Source organism: Carettochelys insculpta, chromosome 1, assembly GCF_033958435.1.
Source record: "Carettochelys insculpta isolate YL-2023 chromosome 1, ASM3395843v1, whole genome shotgun sequence".
Classification (NCBI taxonomy): Eukaryota; Metazoa; Chordata; order Testudines; family Carettochelyidae; genus Carettochelys; species Carettochelys insculpta.
Window position 1 is genome coordinate 287,061,492 of NC_134137.1, and position 19,329 is coordinate 287,080,820.

Below are 19,329 nucleotides of genomic sequence, written 5' to 3' on the forward strand. Positions count from 1 at the left end.
CACCCACATGGCCCCCAGCTTCTCCCAGTTGGGGGGGACACAGCTGCTTGCAGGAGCTGCCTGCATGACACCACAAGCAGCTGCCTGCATGATGGGGGAGCCCAGCACACAGAAGCTTGCAAAACAGTTTCTCCCAGCTCAGAAAAACCACCCCACAAGGAGCTGTGTGCCCTCTGGGCTCTCCCAGCTGGGAAACGGGGGGCTGGAGGGGGTGGTTTCGATTTGCATTTAACTCACATTAAGGCAAGTTAAGCACAAATTGAAATCAGTCTTATTGAGGGTTTACTGTATTTGTTTGTATTAGCAAATTCAGACAGTTGTGAGAAAACATCTTTTCTGAACAAAAATTCTGTTATCAAAATTAGAATCCAATAGTAATAATTAAAATATCGATATTTCATAGATAAGTATTTCATAGCAAAAGATATTCTAATATATTTAACACATTCCAAAAAGCTAACAGGAAACAACACATACACAAAAAGACCCAGGAGAGCTCGCTACACGTCTGTTTCTCCTGCACCGTTTAATTTTATATTATCTCTTAAATTCTGAAAAAAACAAATTGAAACATTAATGAAAATAGAAACAAAAGGTAAGGACAGAAAAACTGCTGCTGCATTTCTTGAATAATTACAAGACCACGTGATCAGTAATATTATTTTTGTGTTTTGTTTTTTTTTCAGCCTCCCCAGGAAGCCCTTCCTTTCTATCAAGAACAATAAAACACTCCAAATATCTCCCAGATACGAACAAGTTGACTAAATAGAAACAAAACTGACTCCAAACAGAGTCAATCAATAGGGGAGAAAAGGCAGAGGCCTTCAAGTTCATTCTTACTGATTTTACCTGGAAACAGTTAGTGCTGTATAGCAGCATAAAAAGGGAGAAGCTACACAGCAGTGGATCAGTAACTGGGAGGAGCGTGTGCTTATTATGACTGATTTTGAGAAAATATGTAATTATCATTTATGATTTGCAGCAATTGATAAAGCTAAGGTAATCCATTACTGTGTGAATCTTTTACTGTTTTGCCCGATGGCCTAGGTAATATTTGAGCTAGTTTTCCAAATAGTTCATTGATACACACACCAGGTGTAGTTTTTCCTTCTCTGTTTAAGCCTACAGTTAAAATCTAATCCTTTCATACTCATAAACCTGAAACCTATGATTTGGCTTTATAAATTCAAACAAGACAAAGGGCCTCTTCCAATCAATTTTACTCCAAACTCTCTTTTAGGAAACAGGAAAAGTGTCAGTTTTTCTGAGTCCCCGTTTGTGAGCATTCATATCAGCACTCAAACAGCGGCAGCGACAACATTCCCATCAGGCGGGAAGAAAAACAAAAACAGGACCGTAGGCTGGAAAAAATCTGAGCACCCACCCTCGCCACATCTGGCGGTAGTGGAACGTAGCCCATTCTAATCCCTCCTTTGTTCAAGCTATGGAACATGGCCGCGCAAGTCTCGCGAAGGGAACGCGGGAGGGGGAGAGGGCAGGAACAGGGGATTCGATTGGTCACATTTTGCCGCAGATTCCTGCCCATAACAAATGGGTGTATTACCGACACCGCATAACAACATCCACCCTTTTCTCAGGGGACTGAGCATTACCGAAAGATTTATCAGAAAAAAAATATTCCAAATAGACAAGTGGGAAAGATGACGTAAAGAGATCCCGTAACTAACCAGCTACACGCTGAGGGAGAAGCCCTGTAATGTCAGGAAACGTGATCTCCTGAAGTAGTTACAGCTTTTTAGTGCTTAGCATTGAGCCGCCCCATTCTAAAACTGCTTGTGTCCTCTGCCCCATTTTCCTTTAGTAAACAGACTAAGAAATACAAGAGGAGAAACAGTAACAGAGAGAAAGCCCTTCTAATCTATAGACTATCAAAACAAAAAAGCAGTCCAGTAGCACTTTAAAGACTAACAGAATAATTTTAGGTGATGAGCTTTCGTGGTACAGACCACGAAAGCTCATCACCTAATAAATTATTCTTAGTCTTTAAGGGGAGAAATGTGTGGCTAACCTTATGCTGTCTCGCCCACTACTTGCGAGCACGGCGAGCGGTGAGCGGGGGGGGGGGGGGGGGGGGATGGTGCAAATAACCCGCCTTTTTTTCCTCTGCAGTTCTCAGTCAGGTCGGACTTCGGGTGATATATGGAAGCCTTCAGGCGCACATACTTTGCACGTTTGTGTGAAACCAGGGTGATCATGTCGGGCCGTGGTAAGGGTGGTAAGGGACTTGGAAAAGGAGGCGCTAAGCGCCATAGGAAGGTATTGAGGGATAATATTCAGGGTATTACAAAACCTGCTATTCGTCGTTTAGCTCGCCGTGGAGGTGTAAAGCGTATTTCAGGTCTTATTTACGAGGAGACTCGAGGTGTGCTGAAAGTCTTTTTGGAGAATGTGATCCGAGATGCTGTTACTTACACTGAGCATGCGAAGCGGAAGACTGTGACTGCTATGGATGTCGTCTATGCACTGAAGCGCCAAGGTCGTACTCTGTACGGATTCGGAGGCTAAAGATCTGTCAGCTCACGGGAAAAACAAAAACCTAACCCAAAGGCTCTTTTCAGAGCCACCTCCTCTTTCTTGAAAAGAGCTGGTGTTACTTCACGGTATTGCCTAATAGAACAAACTTTTTTTTTTTTTTTTAAAAAAGCATGGAGTCACTTTAGAGTTCTCTAAACAGACTTGTAAAGGAAGGGAGGTACAGGTTATTAGCTGCTCGGTCAGCTTCCTCTTGTGAAATGCTGATAAGTTACTATTTTATGTTCACGTTTGTGTACTGATTGCTCTTACAGTCTACATATTTTCTCTATAGACATAACCTACTTCCCCTCAGCTTGAATTAGACCCGTTAGGAGAGCTCTGCTAACCACACGGACGAAAAACAGTTTTCTCACGCTCTTAGACCACACCATTGCGAAGACTTACTTAAAAAAAAAAGAGCTCAGACACTACTCAAAACACGTGTTCACGAACCTACCGAGTAGTAGGCAGTAATAAAAGGGGCCGTTCTTATCCCTAGTTTTATACCTTCCGCTTCAAAACAAACGATTTCTTCGAACTAGTAATACAGGGGAGTATAGTAATTCTAGTCCTTTATATCCTCAAAGGGATTACATGCATGCTATAGACGAGGTGTGGGGTATTGGCGCAGCCCGACCAGTAGCTGTCACGTTTTTCTATATGTATTCGTTTACATACCAAATTAGTACACTAATTTTCTTACACAGAGGGAATTTCATATGAAAACCAAAATTTCCCTTGGTCTGGATTAGACAAATTGGGGAGGGATCTGCTAATTGTAGGGACGAAAAGGGGGGCCCGATTTACGTGCCCTCTGGTTCCCGTTTACCCCTTCTACTTCAAAGCAAGAGATTTCCTTTAGCTAGCAATACAAGGGTTGGGTTAAGCGCTTGTGACAGCTCCTACCCCCCACCCCACTGGTAAAAGAGGACAGCTTTGAGTATAATGAATTTAAAAACCATACCAATACACTGAACAATTGTTACTGATTTCACTTTCCTTCCATGTAAATTCGGCCAGCCTGCTCAAAAAAACCTGAAAGCACAGACACAGCTCCTTTCGTGTAAAGGTGGTGGCTCTTAAAAGAGCCTTTTGGTTTTTAAGCTGTTGCGAAAGCGGCACTTTAAGCTCTTTCCCCACGGATCCGCCGAGCCAACTGGATGTCTTTAGGCATAATAGTGACTCTCTTCGCGTGAATAGCACACAGGTTAGTATCCTCAAACAGACCAACCAGATACGCCTCACTCGCCTCCTGCAGAGCCATAACAGCCGAGCTCTGAAAGCGCAGGTCGGTCTTAAAGTCCTGGGCGATTTCACGCACCAGGCGCTGGAAAGGCAGCTTGCGGATGAGCAGCTCTGTGGATTTCTGATAGCGGCGAATTTCTCGTAGGGCAACGGTACCTGGGCGATAACGATGCGGCTTTTTCACTCCCCCAGTAGCAGGCGCGCTCTTGCGAGCAGCTTTAGTAGCCAACTGCTTACGGGGGGCTTTGCCACCAGTGGACTTACGAGCTGTCTGCTTAGTTCTAGCCATTCCGCACACTCTCTTATTTTACGCCTAACACTAAAAAAAGAAAATGAATTTCGGCAGCTGTTCCGTCCGTTCTTTATAGACAAACTCTGTCTCGTGATTGGATAAGAAGGAGGCGGCAACTCCCATTGGACTTTTCAAAATAATTCGAAAAGCCCGCGTTCTTCTCGGAAAGATCCGATTTCATCCGCCATCTTTTCTTCTTGTGCCGAGCGGGTACCTACAGAATGAATGCATTGCTGAATTCACTGGGATCAGCAGCATGTAGCGGGTCAGAATGGGTTTTTAGATGCCACTTGTAGTTCTGTTAAAATCCTGTGAGGGACTCAGACTATGAAATTGCCCTTTTGCAGGAATGTCATGGGGCGGGGGGCAGATGAGCCGATGGATAAAATTTACCAATGGGGAGAGAAGATGGGTAGAAGAACTTCAAATGTAATGGATGGACTGAATTATATGACAATTTATAAATTTCAATTCACTTTTCTGAGCGCCTAAGCAAGCAGTTGGGAAGCTGAGAGAATTAAAGGTGAGTTTAATTTTAAAGAGGTAGGTAAATACTGGTGATTTAATTGATTATTTGGAAGTGGGAAGAAACCGAATGAACCACTGCTCTTAAGAATGTTTGGAAAAACTGGAAGAGCTGGCGGAGAGAACACTGTGAGCCAAGAAGGTAATTCCCTAAAGTGAACTTAAAGGATCCGAGGTACTTCCTGGAGAATTACTGAAATACAGAGTATTAGACCGGGAAATAACTCTCCCTGGCCACCCTCTCCCCATTGGTGAAACTTATGCTCGCTGTTGAGCCCAGTGAATTCAGCAATGCATTTATTCTGTAGTTACCCGCTCGGCACAAGAAGAAAAGATGGCGGATGAAATCGGATCTTTCCGAGAAGAACGCGGGCTTTTCGAATTATTTTGAAAAGTCCAATGGGAGTTGCCGCCTCCTTCTTATCCAATCACGAGACAGAGTTTGTCTATAAAGAACGGACGGAACAGCTGCCGAAATTCATTTTCTTTTTTTAGTGTTAGGCGTAAAATAAGAGAGTGTGCGGAATGGCTAGAACTAAGCAGACAGCTCGTAAGTCCACTGGTGGCAAAGCCCCCCGTAAGCAGTTAGCTACTAAAGCTGCTCGCAAGAGCGCGCCTGCTACTGGGGGAGTGAAAAAGCCGCATCGTTATCGCCCAGGTACAGTTGCCCTACGAGAAATTCGCCGCTATCAGAAATCCACAGAGCTGCTCATCCGCAAGCTGCCCTTCCAGCGCCTGGTGCGTGAAATCGCCCAGGACTTTAAGACCGACCTGCGCTTTCAGAGCTCGGCTGTTATGGCTCTGCAGGAGGCGAGTGAGGCGTATCTGGTTGGTCTGTTTGAGGATACTAACCTGTGTGCTATTCACGCGAAGAGAGTCACTATTATGCCTAAAGACATCCAGTTGGCCCGGCGCATCCGTGGGGAAAGAGCTTAGAGTGCCGCTTTCGCAACAGCTTAAAAACCCAAAGGCTCTTTTAAGAGCCACCACCTTTACACGAAAGGAGCTGTCTGTGCTTTCAGGCTTTTTTGGATAAAGGCTAGGTGAACTTGAACATTCTGATGACTCCTGCAGCGGGTGGATAGGAAACCTTGTTCCCTTGACGGGGAAGGTGTAAGGGCAGGTGCTTCCCTGCACCCCCCGATTACGCGTATGTGCTTTTTAGGGGGTTACCTTAAAGCCCATATTACATCCTTGTTGTATTTGCAGTTTTGTGAATGCTATGAAGTAACAGCTCTTTCAGGAAAATGTGGTTGGCTCTGAAAAGAGCCTTTTTGAGTTGGTAAAGTTTTTTTTCCAGGGTACTGACACGCCTTTAGCCTCCAAACCCGTACAGAGTACGACCTTGACGCTTCAGTGCATAAACTACATCCATAGCAGTCACAGTCTTCCGCTTTGCATGCTCAGTGTAAGTAACAGCATCTCGGATCACATTCTCCAAAAAGACTTTCAGCACACCTCGAGTCTCCTCGTAAATAAGACCTGAAATACGCTTAACGCCTCCACGACGAGCCAATCGACGAATAGCAGGCTTTGTAATACCCTGAATATTATCTCTCAACACCTTCCTATGGCGTTTAGCGCCTCCTTTTCCTAATCCCTTTCCTCCCTTGCCACGACCAGACATGATTACCAAGACTTCAGAGACCGCTAACAAACAAGGGTATAAAAAGGCTTCCATATATAAGTCGGAGTCCGACCTGATTGAGAACTACAGAGGAAAAAAGGCGGGTTATTCGCACCGCCTTCCTTCCCCCCCCTCCACCTCTCACGGTCCTTTCACGGGGTGGGCGAGACAGCGCAAGGCTGTCCAAACCTTTCCCCCATTGTATTTCTTATTCTTTTTACTAAAGGAAACCGAGGTAAAGAACACAAAGAGCTTTAGAAACGGGCGGCTCAGTGCTGAGCACTAAAGAGCTGTAACTACGTTAGCAGACGATGTTTCCTGACGTTACAGGATTTCTCTCTCAGCGCGGAGCTGGTTAGCTACGGGATCTCTTTACGTCATCTTTCTTACTTGTCTATTTGCAATATTTCTTTTTCTGATAAATCTTTCTGTAAGGAGAATTCGCGTGAGAAAAAGGTGGATATTATGATGTGGTGTCGGTAATACCACCCATTTGTTATTGGCAGCAATCTGCGGCAAAATGTGACCAATCGAATTCCCTGTTTATGCCCTCTGCAGTCCCCTCCCCTTGACCTGCGCGGCCATTTTCCATAGCTTGAACAAAAGAGGGCTTAAAATGGGCTACGTTCCGCTACAAGCAGATTTGGAGAGGGTGGGTGCTCAGATTTTTTCGAGCCTACGATCCTGCTTTTATTTTTCTTCCCGCCTGATGGAAATGTTGTCGCTGCTGCTGTTTGAGTGCTGATATGAATGCTCACAAACGGGGACTCAGAAAAACTGACACTTTTCCTGTTTCCTAAAAGAGAGTTTGGAGTAAAATTGATTGGAAGAGGCCCTTTGTCTTGTTTGAATTTATAAAGCCAAATCATAGGTTTCAGGTTTATGAGTATGAAAGGATTAGATTTTAACTGTAGGCTTAAACAGAAAAGGAAAAACTACACCTGGTGTGTGTATCAATGAACTATTTGGAAAACTAGCTCAAATATATTACCCAGGCCATCAGGTAAAACAGTAAAAGATTCACACAGTAATGGATTACCTTAGCTTTATCAATTGCTGCAAATCATAAATGGTAATTATATATTTTCTTGAAATCAGTCATAATAAGCACACGCTCCTCCCAGTTACTGATACACGGCCGTGTAGCTTCTCTCTTTGTATACTACGATGCACCACTTCCTGCTTCCAGGTAAAAATCAGTAAAAATGAACTTGAAAGCCTCTGCCTTTTCTCCCCTATTGATTGACTCTGTTTGGAGTCAGTTTTGTTTCTATTTAGTTAACTGGTTCGTATCTGGGAGGTGTTTGGAGTGTTTTATTATTCTTGATAGGTAGTGCCTTATTAGCATCTGCTGAAGTGGCTCATTAGTATCCCCCTTTTGGAAGGGGGGCACGAGTGTAGCCAGGGCCAAAATGTATTTTGTCAACAGAGTCTAGCCAAAACATGACAGTGTTATCCCACTCCGCCTTGATAAATAATGTTTCTAGTGACAAAAGTGGAGTGCATATGCTCTGTGGCCATTTTGTTAACAGACAGGGCCTCAAGTTCATCAGAAAGCCATATTTGCAGAGCTTCCAGTCAGGCATCCTGTCAAGAGAAGGCCAGGCAGTCTGTCTGCTTTCTGTCACCAGAGTGTATTGCCTTTTGATCTGCTTTTATGTGTAGATGCAATCTGTTGACAGATGTTTTGCTGGTAGATCTCTTCTGACAGTTACTTCTGTTGACAGATTGCTATACGCTAGACATAGCTGGGATGTTTTGTGATTTTTGAATGGGATATATATTTTCTTGCACCAAAGTACACAGAAAAACATCAAAATCTAGAGAAGATTACTCAATCTATGTATTTTTACTCCCCCGCCATACACATCATAGTTCAGTATATAGCCCCAGGCCCTGTCTAAACTTGACCCCTCCTTTTGGAAGGGGCATGTTAATGAGGTGGTTTGGAAGATGCTAATGAGGTGCTAGCATGAATATGCCGTACCTTATTAGCATAACAGTGGCTGCGCACAATTTGAAAGTGCTTCTTTTGAAAGGACCTCCCCGTGACTTCAAAAGCCCCTTCTTCCTATTTGGTTTTAGGAAGAAGGGGCTGTCGAAGTCAGTGGGGGGGTCCTTTAGAAAGGCCCCTGTCGACACAGGCAGCATGTGTTCTGAAAGTGGTATGCCCAAATCATGCTTGGTGGCCTTTATGCTAATGAGGTGCTGCATATTCATGTCAGTGCCTCAGTAGCATCTTCCAAACTGCCTCATTAACATACCCCTTCCAATAGGAAGGGTCTAGTGTAGACACAGCCTGAGAGAGGTAGCCCAGTTAGTCTACAGCTTCACAGAAAACAATAAGCCCTGTAGCACCTTAAAAACTAAAAAATTGTTAGTCTTTAAGGTGCTAGAGGACTGCTTGCTTTGAGTAACTTCATAGTAATAAATTTTTTGGTTTGCTGATCTCTGCAGATCACGAGTCATAAAAGTTTTCTCAAATTCAGTCATGAAATACAACACTGTTCTATTTTTACTTTTCTTCCATCTTGGCGGAGGGGAGTTGGTTTTTGTTTGCTTGGTTCTCCACCTCCACAATTCATCCATTTAGTGTGTTCACCAAGGGGGAGATAACTAGGACGTCTGAATGGGTTTTAACCAGGCAGCATCTTTATTATTCAAAATACTTCTGAAGTTCCTATGGGGAGGATAGGCCACCTAAGTCATTTGCACCCTACTGATCCTTTACCAGTTCTTGAGCCCCACGCTGTACAGGGAGCCAGTCACACTAGAAAAATCTCAGGGCATTCTCCCATTAACATTAGTCTGTCATTCTGGAGTTAACTGGAGGGGGGTCCTCAATCCCCAGCAACCACCACCATCACATGTACTGACAGAGTAGTTCCGACAGGGTAGTACAGTAGGGTCTCAACATTTGCAAACTTAAGGTTCTCAAATTCAATTATTCACCAGCAGCCGCTTCCCCAGGGCTTCCAGGGCAGGGAGCGCCAGCAGCCACTGCTTCCCCTGGGACTCCAGGCAGGAGCGCCAGCAGCTGTCATTTCCTGGTATTCTGGTGTGGGGAGCACCGGTGGCTGCCATTTCCAGGGGTCTCCAGCAGGTGTGCCAACGGCTGCCACTTCCCTGAGGCCCCAGGGCTCGGGGGGGGGGGGGGGGAGGAGAAGCGGTTGCCATATTCACGAAATTCAACATTCACGAGGGTTCTCAACATGGAACCCTCGCAAATGTTGAGACCCTAGTATACGTAATTCCTTTCCCTCCCTGCAAAGGCTGCTGTCCCCCATTCCCTAGGGAATCTCTCAAATCTGCTAGGTAAGATATGAGACAAACTAAACCCTCTAAAAATTATTCCACCAAGTAAAGGTTATTCCAGTTACTGTCAGGGAGGAAAGATAAGCTTTCTTCTGTATCCTATAGGCATGTTACAGGTATGAACCATTGACTGATTTTTCTTTTGATAGTGTATAGACTAGCATGGCTTCCTCTCTGTTACCGTTTAGGACAAGTACAACTCCATCCCAGGGTTGGTTCTGCTCAGTTCACCATGAGATCTGCACTCCCCAGGCCCATTTGAGTGCACAAAAGGAGTAAATATGTAAGAAATTCCAAAACTAAGTCATTTTCCCCATTCAGGGTTCTTGTAATGCGTGTTCATCTCCTGCAGTGAGTTACTGGTGTTCTCATGTTAGAGCCTGTCTCTGGGTCTATGAGTCACTCTGCTCCCTGGAAGAATTGTATATTGGCACTGACCAATGCACTTGAACAGGACTTATATAGAAGGACAGGTGATGGATGGACCCATTTGAAACCTTTTAAGGCATAGTCTAATAATCCAGACATTATCAGGAAAGATCAGAGGAGGGGCTTAAGCTCCCACCTATACTAATGCCTTGCCATTAGGCCCCTGTTGATCCACAGAGCTCAGGGCTTTGCCTTTACATTCTCCAATTTAACAGACAAGACTACAGATCTGCAAAGCCACATGCTGTATGCTTCATGTTTTGGTGAAATGACTTACTATCTCAAGAGCACAAAGAGACAGGAGGACAAATGGAGTGTTAAAGATTAAATTTATATAATTTGCGCTTTAAATAGATTTTTAAAAAAAAAATCACAATTTTAGTTTAATTAGTGATTTATGAACATATCTCAATGATGCTGGGTGATGGGTAGTAGCATCTATAGGAATAGCGCTTTGTGTTTCCCCATAATATAAACACCTAAAAGCCAGAACTGAATTTCACTTTGGCTCTAGGTTTTAAAATCCCCATACAGTGAAACTTTTGCAAATATCACAACACAAAACAAAAGCAGGTTATAACATTCAAGACTTGAAACCCTGCATTCTAAAATAAATAGGCTGTGGCCACAGCTGGACAAAATTTTGAAATAGCCATGGTAATGGCCAAACCAGAGGATACTAATGAGGCGCTGAAATGAATATTCAGCACCTCATGAGCATGCTGCCAGCCACAGCACTTCAAAAGTGCCACATTTCGCTAGCATGTGGCTTGGCTAAAAAGGGGTCCTTTTCAAAACAGGAAAAAGTCTGCAGGCTCCTTTTGAAGTACCACGGCCTGCAGCATGCTAATAAGGCACTGATTTCAGCACCTCATTAGTATCCTCCAAACTGGCCATTAGCGTGGCCATTTCAAAATTTTGGCCATGTGTGGCCACAGCCATAAGCTTTATCTACACTGGTAGCCTCTGTCAACAGAAGTCACTCTTGACAGAGAAACCTAGGCACTCCCACCGTTGACAGAGTGTATCTACACATAAAAGCAGATTGAAAGAACAATCCACTCTCCACAGCAGCCACACTGCCCTGCCCTCTCTCAACATAATGGCTGACTGGAAGCTCTGCAAACAGGGCTGCCTGGGCAACCAGAAGCCCTTTCTGTTGGCAGAGCTGTCTACATGGGTACTCTGTCAACAAAACACTGTCAATAAAAGTTCTATTCCTGATTGAGAACATGGATAATGCTGCCGACTGAACAGCTGAGTTTTGTCGCCAATTCTAGACAGAGCTCTTTAGCCATGTAGACACTTGGCAAGTCTTGTTGACAAAGGGCTGTTCTGTTGACAGAAGCTACCCATGTAGACACAGCCTGAATTTAACACCAGATTACAAATGAGGACAACAAGTTCAGTACATTACATCTCAGCCTCATCGAAGATACCAATTACCTTAACACAGTTTCTCTGTGATGGAAGTTCACACCTCCACATTAGAATCTAACAATGGGCCACATCCCCCCTGAGTGATGACTTGTTTTTTCTCCTCTCTTGATCTATACTACTGATAACGGCCCATTTCCACCCTGACTGAATAGATCTTGTCAGCTCTGGCCCTCCCTTTACTGGGACCCCACTCTTTAAAAATTCCTCTGAATCCCCCCTCTCCCCACCACTCATGCATCTGATGAAGCGGGTCTTTGCTCACGAAAGCTTATGCTCCAAAATAGCTGTTAGTCTATAAGGTGCCGCAGAACTTCTTGTTGTTTTCGAAGATAGACTAACACCTTATCGCTCCATTTTAGAAAAAGAAGTGGAAGAACTGACATTTATATTCAAATTCCGAACATTAACACATGGTTTAAATCGTGATGGGAACTTTCTGAGTCACTATAGGGGCTTGTCTGCATACTTGACTCAATCTAACTCTTGATCTTCCCCCCCACCCCTCCACTCTCTGATTTGCTCACCTTGATTATCTTTTTCTGATTTGTCCTCCTTGCTTACTGTTTTTGGTTCTCTGTCTCTTAAATATTGAGTCTGTTCTGGTCTGGATATGGTCTGAAGAAGTGGGTCTGTCCCACGAAAGCTCACCTAATAAACTATTTTGCTAGTCTTTAAAGTGCTACTTGACTGCTTTTTGTTTTGATACTGCCACCTCTGTGATACTTAACACATTAGGTTGGGATGCCAGGCAGCCCACTTAACTTAACAGACATTTACAATAAGTAATTTTCTTCCCCCTCCAGGCCCCCACCCGTCTCCCCTTGGTAGCTGATTCGTCACTTTTTATTACATTTTTTCTATCTTTCTGATAAATTCTCTTCATCTCAGTTTTCATTTAGAAAGCTTATCACCTAATAAAGTATTTTGTTAGTCTTTAAAGTGCTAGAGGACTGATTTTGTGTTTTGAGAAGATACAGACTAACACAACTACCGCTTTGTAACTCTTTGCAACTGTTACTTCCAACTATTGGTTGGTAAATTATTTTTTGATTGGTTGGAAAAAAACAGCCAATAGAGGTAGGGTATCTGAAGTGGACCAATTACAAAGTAGCATTTGCTTCTTGTATCAAATCGAAAATCAGACTGCAAAAGCTTGCTATTTGCATACATTCCCTATAAATAGAAGTGTAGCTGCCATTCATTTGCTATTGTTTTGAGTTAGGTTACGAGTGGTAGACTGTTAACATGCCAGAACCGGCAAAATCTGCTCCTGCGCCTAAGAAGGGGTCTAAAAAAGCAGTGACCAAGACCCAAAAAAAAGGAGATAAGAAACGGAAGAAGAGCAGAAAGGAGAGTTACTCTATCTACGTGTACAAAGTACTGAAGCAAGTTCATCCCGACACTGGAATTTCTTCCAAGGCTATGGGCATCATGAACTCCTTTGTAAATGACATCTTCGAGCGCATTGCGGGGGAAGCGTCTCGTCTGGCTCATTACAACAAGCGCTCGACCATCACTTCTCGCGAGATCCAGACCGCCGTGCGTCTTCTTCTCCCGGGGGAGCTCGCCAAGCACGCTGTGTCTGAGGGCACTAAGGCCGTCACTAAGTACACAAGTTCTAAGTAACCGCTCAACGTTTTTAGCTTTCACCCCAACGGCTCTTTTAAGAGCCACCCACCCCCTCAATAAAAGAGCTTTGTTACTATTGTGTTGACAGAACAATTAGTATAGGAAGAACTTCATTTTCAGAGAAACTTACACTAAACAGCTTGGTGACTGCTTTAATGCGGTTGGCTAAATGAAGGTGGGAGTGCTTTTGAAATCCAACTCCTACGCTCCAAGAAGAAAGAAGCCAACCTTCTAGCACCACAGGTACGTGTTTGATCTTTACGTAGTTAAAATACTGTACAAGGCAGATAAGTGAAATTAATAAAATGTCTAAAATCTAAACCGAATTGATACTACTACGTTTTCCTCCAGCTCCTGATTTGAGGAAAGCTCCAGAGCCTTCCACTGACTAGAGTTGGAAAGAGCAGTTTAACAGTCTAAAAGAACTTAATCCCTGTTGTTTTAATATGTCCAATCTTCGGTATCATAATTTTCTAAAAGTTAGATAGAGGTTTCCGAGCGTTAGGAAAACGGAGATGGCAGCTCTTAAAAAGAATATGTCTTGCGAAATACGCTGAACAATTGTAAATACCAGCTGAGACTTCTAAAGCATCACAGTGAAAAGTGGTTGGTGGAAAAGCATATTGTGTACAGTAGCTTTCGTTAGGAGGAAAAGATGCCTGTATTGCACGTATGTATATAGGGGATTTAATCCTCTCTATTTACAACTTTCTCGGGCTCTTCACCCTATGTAATCTATAAAATGCTTTAAAGTAAACGATTCACATTGTCGATTAGCGACGCACTGAACAGAAAGTGATCTAACCCGAACTAAGCGCCCATAAGTATAAGCGGCTAGAAATAAAAAAAAAAAGCGCTTTACCTTGTGTGTATTTGACAGTGAAAACCATAAATCGGAGAAACTCCCATTCCCCTTCCAGCTCACACTAAAGGGTTCAGATTTTATACGTATGTGGCAGTGGGGGCTGGCCTGGGCGGCATCTTGACCAATCCTCGCACAGCGCGGGCTTTTCAAATGCTCCGCCAGCTCTAGTTTTAATCCGCGCCCCCAGCCATGTATTGCTGGAGCTACAACTCGTTTTGCCGCCCCACGCGTACTGGGCTTCTCTCCTCCGCTTCTGTAGACAACTAATCCGGAGCACTTCTGAGACTAACTCTTGCCCCACCCGACAATCGTTTATCGATATAACCCCCCTACTACTTATATTAGCGTCATCGCTCCAATATTAAGGACAGGACCAGGGGGAGAAAAATCTTCCCAGGAGTATGATGAGATTAAAAACAGTATTTGTATTTCTCCTAAACCTGAGCAGGCAATGTAACCAACTATGAAAGTTACTGTTATTCTCATCGTTAGGGACAGAAGAGGAAAGGTGGAGGTGTTCCTGTAACAATGTTTCAGCTCCTTTTAGAAAAGGTGGGTGGCTCTTAAAAGAGCCGTTGGGTTTGTTCGCACGAATTGAAGACTCTCTTTTCAAGTGCCTTATTTCTTCTTAGGCGCTGCTTTCTTACCCTTACCTGCTTTGGGCTTGGTTGGCTTGGGTTTAGCAGCCTTGGGCTTCACCGTCTTGGCCTTAGCCGGGCTCTTTGCCGCCTTCTTGGGCTTGGCAGGTTTAGCTTTTTTGGGGCTCTTAGCTACCTTCTTGGCTGCCGCAGCTGCAGGTTTCTTGGCTTTTTTCGGGCTCTTTTTCACAGCCGCCGCCTTTTTGGCCTTCTTAGCGGCACTGGCGGGCTTCTTGGCGGCAGGCTTCTTAGGTTTTGCCGCTGACTTCTTCTTGGGTGTCTTTTCCTTAGTTTCACCCGGCTTCTTATTAAGTTTAAAGGAACCGGAAGCGCCGGTGCCCTTTGTCTGCACCAAGGTGCCCTTGCTCACCAGGCTCTTCAGTCCCAACTTGATGCGGCTGTTGTTCTTCTCCACATCGTACCCTCCGGCGGCCAGAGCCTTCTTAAGAGCGGCCAAGGACAGCCCTTTGCGTTCCTTCGAAGCTGACACCGCCTTGGTGATCAGCTCGGTCACGCTGGGCCCCGATGGCTTACGGGCTTTTGAGCTTCCTGCTGCCTTCTTCGGCTTTTTAGCAGAGGTTTTTGTGCCAGGAGCTGACACGGCAGGAGTGGCAACAGGCGCAGTTTCCGACATTGTAGCAGACGTTTCCTACGAATCAGAAGAAAACAATTGGGCTAGAACAAGTCAGATGCCTGGTATTTATAGAGAAGAGCTACTCTGTGATTGGTGCGTTAAAGAGCCCGCCCAGCTGCAAGCCAGAAAGTACTTTTCTTCTCGTTCAGTTTGTGTTTCTTGAAAGTCAAAAAAGTGTGTTTTTTGCAGGATATCCACCACCGAATCACCCCCACTTTATAAGAGGGTGAAGGGGAAAGAGAGCGTTTTCATTCAGAAAAGTTTCCCGCTAGAGAAACAAAAGATGTGTTTAAAAAGAGTCGATAAACCACGAGTCCTGGACCTGCAGAGACCTCGGGAAAGAGAAACTTTTGTTTTTCCTTCTAAATAAAAACTGCACCGTGAACAATGAAATTTGCAAAGTAATGAAACGTTATTCTGTAAAGGGTCTTCTCCCAATCAAGGCTAAAAGCCAGACATTTGAGTTAGTGTTTTCATAGTAAATTGATTTCAAAGAGAAGGAAGTAACACAAACTCGTCCTTGAGCGTTGAATATGGATTAGAAATTAGCTGCTTTGACCAAAATCTTTTACCCTCCTTAAAATATGAAATGATGTTAAATTAGTGTACCACGGAACAATGCGAGGAGCAGACTGAAGTTCCATGAGGGACTGTTTATGCTCCAAAAGTGGGTGACTTGTTAAAGCAAAGCAGTTCATAGTGTGCTATTCTGTGTACAAATAGAGCTGCTAGTCACATCTTGTTCCTGTGTTACAGGATCGTTCATTATCCTAATGGACAAGGTCATAGTAACTTTAGAAGGAAGAATTATTGGCGGTGTTTTGTTTTAAATTATTAGGAAAATATTAACATTCACTAGGCAACACTGCGTTTCTGAATTGATCCAATACCAACGTTTGAAATCCTGATCCATTGTCTAAAAGCATGGCTATTGTTAGGTTTTGGGTTTTTTTCATTCTTCTACAGTACAGTACAAACTTTGGTAAATTGTCACTAACATTTATCTTTGCTTTAGGACTGCAACATTGCATATGAGACATTATCATTCATTTAGATACTGATTTTATATTAACTGGGAACAATTTACAATGGATAACTGAATCACATACTTTTCTCTCCTACAAGAGAGGATAATAATTTTGTTCTCCAAGTTTGCATCAAGCATTTCTCTCTTGTAAAAGAGAGGCTTGATGCAAACGTGGAGGAAAAAAACAGTAAAATGTCATCACACAAGAAAAGGAACAAAAACATTCCCTTGCATTATGAAATCAAATTTAGAGATCTTCCATAATGAGCAAGGATACATCCTTGTATGAAAAGGAGACTGTCATTTTAAATCATACTGGTTTATTATATTGTTACAAAGTCACATGGTGTATGCTGTGTCTGTAACCTCAAAACAACTAGTCCTGTGGCACCTTAGGGTTTTACTCCTCAAAGCTTGACCCAATACATGTTTCTCTCTAAGGTGCCACAGAACTGCTTGATGCATATGATTCCCACAATCAAAACAAAAAGCAGTCAAGTAGCACTTTAAAGACTAGCAAAATAGTTTATTAGGTGAGCTTTTGTGGGACAGACCCACTTCTCGATGGTCTGAAGAAGTGGGTCTGTCCCATGAAAGCTCACCTAATAAACTATTTTGCTAGTCTTTAAAGTGCTATTTGATGCTTGTTTTGATAGCGTATAGATTAGCATGGCTTCCTCTCTGTTATGATTCCCACAAGTAATTCCTAGTGGTAATACATTAAAGATTTTAAACCAATAATCATCACGGGGGGAAGTGTTTTATTTCTACTCCCCCCTCCCATTTGTGACATTTTTGAACCCACAAGCAGTTTCAGATGCCATACGGAATCATTAGGGGAAACAAAATCTTTCTTTTCATCCTTTTAATTTATCTCCCACATATCAATTTATCCAAGACAGAAGAAATGGGTTAGACTGGTGCGAGTTACATATTTGAAATCAGAGCTGTTAAAAACTGCTCATGTACCTGAGTACGAAGTGAAAGTCCTCCTCACAAAGGTGTTAGGGATTCACTATTATTTTGGGTTCCAATGAACCAATAGATATTCGGGAGAGTTCTTTACATGAGGGTGAAACAGCCTTGGACAGATGAAGATGTGCATGATTTTGGCTAAATTACTTTTGTTATAGCAATATTAAAAAAAAAAGTCTCTACTTACTAGATTGTACATAGTGTGCGCCATTTACAATTGTTTTGGCCCTGATAGTGTTTATACAACCTCGAAAAAAGGCTTGAGGCCTGATTTCCCCTTCCCTCACCAGGAACTTCTCAAATCTAAATAACGATGAAAAAAAATCACTTGAGACGTATAACTGGTAAGTTTTCTATTTAACTAAAAATCTGTTGCTTCGACTTTACGGACTCTCAGCTCTTTCCCTGAGATCATAGGTGGCTCTGAAAAGAGCCTTTGGGTTTGTACTTAAGCGCTCATTTCTCTTCAGTTTTACTTGCTCTTAGCTTTATGGCTCTCGGTTTTCTTAGGCAGCAGCACGGCCTGGATGTTGGGCAGGACACCACCTTGCGCAATTGTGACTTTCCCCAGCAGTTTGTTGAGCTCTTCATCATTGCGGATGGCGAGCTGCAGGTGGCGGGGAATGATCCTCGTTTTCTTGTTGTCTCGAGCAGCGTTGCCAGCGAGCTCCAAAATTTCAGCAGTCAGATACTCCAACACTGCGGCCATATAAACTGGAGCACCAGCCCCAACTCGTTCTGCGTAATTACCTTTGCGGAGCAAGCGGTGCACGCGGCCAACGGGGAACTGCAGCCCAGCCCGCGAAGAGCGAGACTTTGCCTTAGCCCGCACTTTGCCGCCTTGTTTTCCCCGACCTGACATAGCAACGCGTTTTCTTACAGCGATCAGCTACACGCGCAAGAAAACTCACAGTAAGCATGTACTAATACGCCCCCATTCAGCCCTTTTATCCAGTCTGTGTGACTGATGTCATTTGTGATTGGCTAAAAAAGTGCACCCGGTCTGTTCAACCAATGGAAATGTGGATCTGAATCTGACCAATGGCAGATAGTCTATTTCACCCTTCCTCCCTCCCCGCCCTTTTCTGCCCACGTTTCTCAGCCTCGCTTGATCTTCATTTCCCTCATTGATCACTATTGATTAGCCTGTCACCGTTAGGATTTTGTTTTACAATATGTCGTCTGAGCATGTCTCTACTAAATTATTTTAATGTTCTTTTTTCACTTACAGACATAATAAGTGGTCCTTCCACATCGGTGTAGTGTGGGATATCCAGTTAACTATAAAATTGATGACTCAAGCATAATTAAAAGGAGAACAAAGTGAGGTGCCTTTTCCAACCCCCACCCCACTGATTGTCATAAATATCTCATTGCTGCATTAACCCCTCCCCCCACACTACCACGAAGGGACTTAAATCAACAATATTTGTCACCATCACACTGACAAGGTGTGTTGGGATTAGGGTCTAATAAATAACCAATAAGAGTATATTATTCTGGAACCAAATCGTTCAGGTTAATTATGATGCTGGTAAGGTTAAACAACATTATCCCTTTCAGTGTTCTAGAATCTAACATGGCCTTTCAGTCTCTGAGGCACAGTTTGTGATACTAGCCCTATATCATTCATATATATATATATATATATATATATATATATACACATATATATACACACACACACACACTAGCTATATATACTTATCTCCCTTCCTCTGTGATTTCCACTGCAATGCATTTGATAAAGTAGGTCTTACACACAAAAGCTCATGCCCAAATAAATCTGTAAATCCTTAAGGTGCCACAGGATTCCTCATAGCTTGTGAAACCATTTGTCAAAATGAAAAATGTCTAACTACACCAGTGATCCAGTTGACTTCAGTAGTACTCCTGGTGTAAGGCTGTCAAAATCAAATTCTAAAAGAGAACCACTAAAGAGGTTCAAATACTGCAGTTGGAGCAAATAGAGGCCTGAACCTCAGCCTGGTTTAATGATCTTTCTATGTTAAAGATGTCATCACTATACTCTCTGTGTTCAGTATTTTCAATCCCACTATGAATATCATCTATCAACTAAATATGTGTTAGAAGCCACTTGAAAAGAAAAGCACCTTCACCTACTCTATTATGTAGCCTAAGAATCAGCAGCA

General features: G+C 43.3%; 8 protein-coding genes across 12 annotated transcripts in view; 4 read left to right on the plus strand and 4 right to left on the minus strand.

Moving 5' to 3' along the window:
* Positions 1-1,001, plus strand: part of LOC142021763 (uncharacterized) — a 38,819-nt gene extending 37,818 nt beyond the window's left edge. The window contains exon 5 of the mRNA XM_075010935.1: positions 687-1,001. Within this exon, the coding sequence (XP_074867036.1) occupies positions 687-765 (79 nt within the window). The 3' untranslated portion in view covers positions 766-1,001. The remainder of the gene's footprint in view (positions 1-686) is intronic.
* The window catches only part of LOC142021747 (histone H1-like), a 61,876-nt gene extending 46,635 nt beyond the window's left edge, over positions 1-15,241 (minus strand). For all 4 annotated transcript variants that reach the window (XM_075010914.1, XM_075010897.1, XM_075010904.1 and 1 more), the window contains exon 1: positions 14,556-15,241. In XM_075010914.1, coding sequence (XP_074867015.1) covers positions 14,556-15,174 — 619 coding nt within the window. In that variant the 5' untranslated portion in view covers positions 15,175-15,241. The remainder of the gene's footprint in view (positions 1-14,555) is intronic.
* Positions 2,215-2,526, plus strand: LOC142007340 (histone H4). The gene has a single exon (XM_074983952.1). It carries the CDS (start codon positions 2,215-2,217, stop codon positions 2,524-2,526), a length of 312 nt encoding a protein of 103 aa, XP_074840053.1.
* LOC142007341 (histone H3) lies at positions 3,659-4,069 on the minus strand. Its single transcript, XM_074983953.1, has one exon. The coding sequence runs from the start codon at positions 4,067-4,069 to the stop codon at positions 3,659-3,661; it is 411 nt and encodes a 136-aa protein (XP_074840054.1).
* On the plus strand, positions 5,123-5,533 carry LOC142007342 (histone H3). The gene has a single exon (XM_074983954.1). It carries the CDS (start codon positions 5,123-5,125, stop codon positions 5,531-5,533), a length of 411 nt encoding a protein of 136 aa, XP_074840055.1.
* LOC142007343 (histone H4) lies at positions 5,606-6,224 on the minus strand. Its single transcript, XM_074983955.1, has one exon. It carries the CDS (start codon positions 6,222-6,224, stop codon positions 5,913-5,915), a length of 312 nt encoding a protein of 103 aa, XP_074840056.1. The 3' UTR covers positions 5,606-5,912.
* On the plus strand, positions 9,399-17,953 carry LOC142021798 (histone H2B 1/2/3/4/6). 2 transcript variants are annotated; one of them, XM_075011006.1, is made up of 2 exons: positions 9,399-13,280; positions 17,831-17,953. In XM_075011006.1, exon 1 carries the CDS (start codon positions 12,654-12,656, stop codon positions 13,032-13,034), a length of 381 nt encoding a protein of 126 aa, XP_074867107.1. In that variant the 5' UTR covers positions 9,399-12,653; the 3' UTR covers positions 13,035-13,280; positions 17,831-17,953. The 2 variants fall into 2 exon arrangements, with proteins under 2 accessions (XP_074867107.1, XP_074867098.1); XM_075010997.1 differs by lacking the exon at positions 17,831-17,953 and adding an exon at positions 17,687-17,794.
* Positions 17,066-18,077, minus strand: LOC142021789 (histone H2A.J). The gene has a single exon (XM_075010987.1). It carries the CDS (start codon positions 18,036-18,038, stop codon positions 17,649-17,651), a length of 390 nt encoding a protein of 129 aa, XP_074867088.1. The 5' UTR covers positions 18,039-18,077; the 3' UTR covers positions 17,066-17,648.
* Between the last annotated feature and the right edge of the window lie 1,252 nt (positions 18,078-19,329).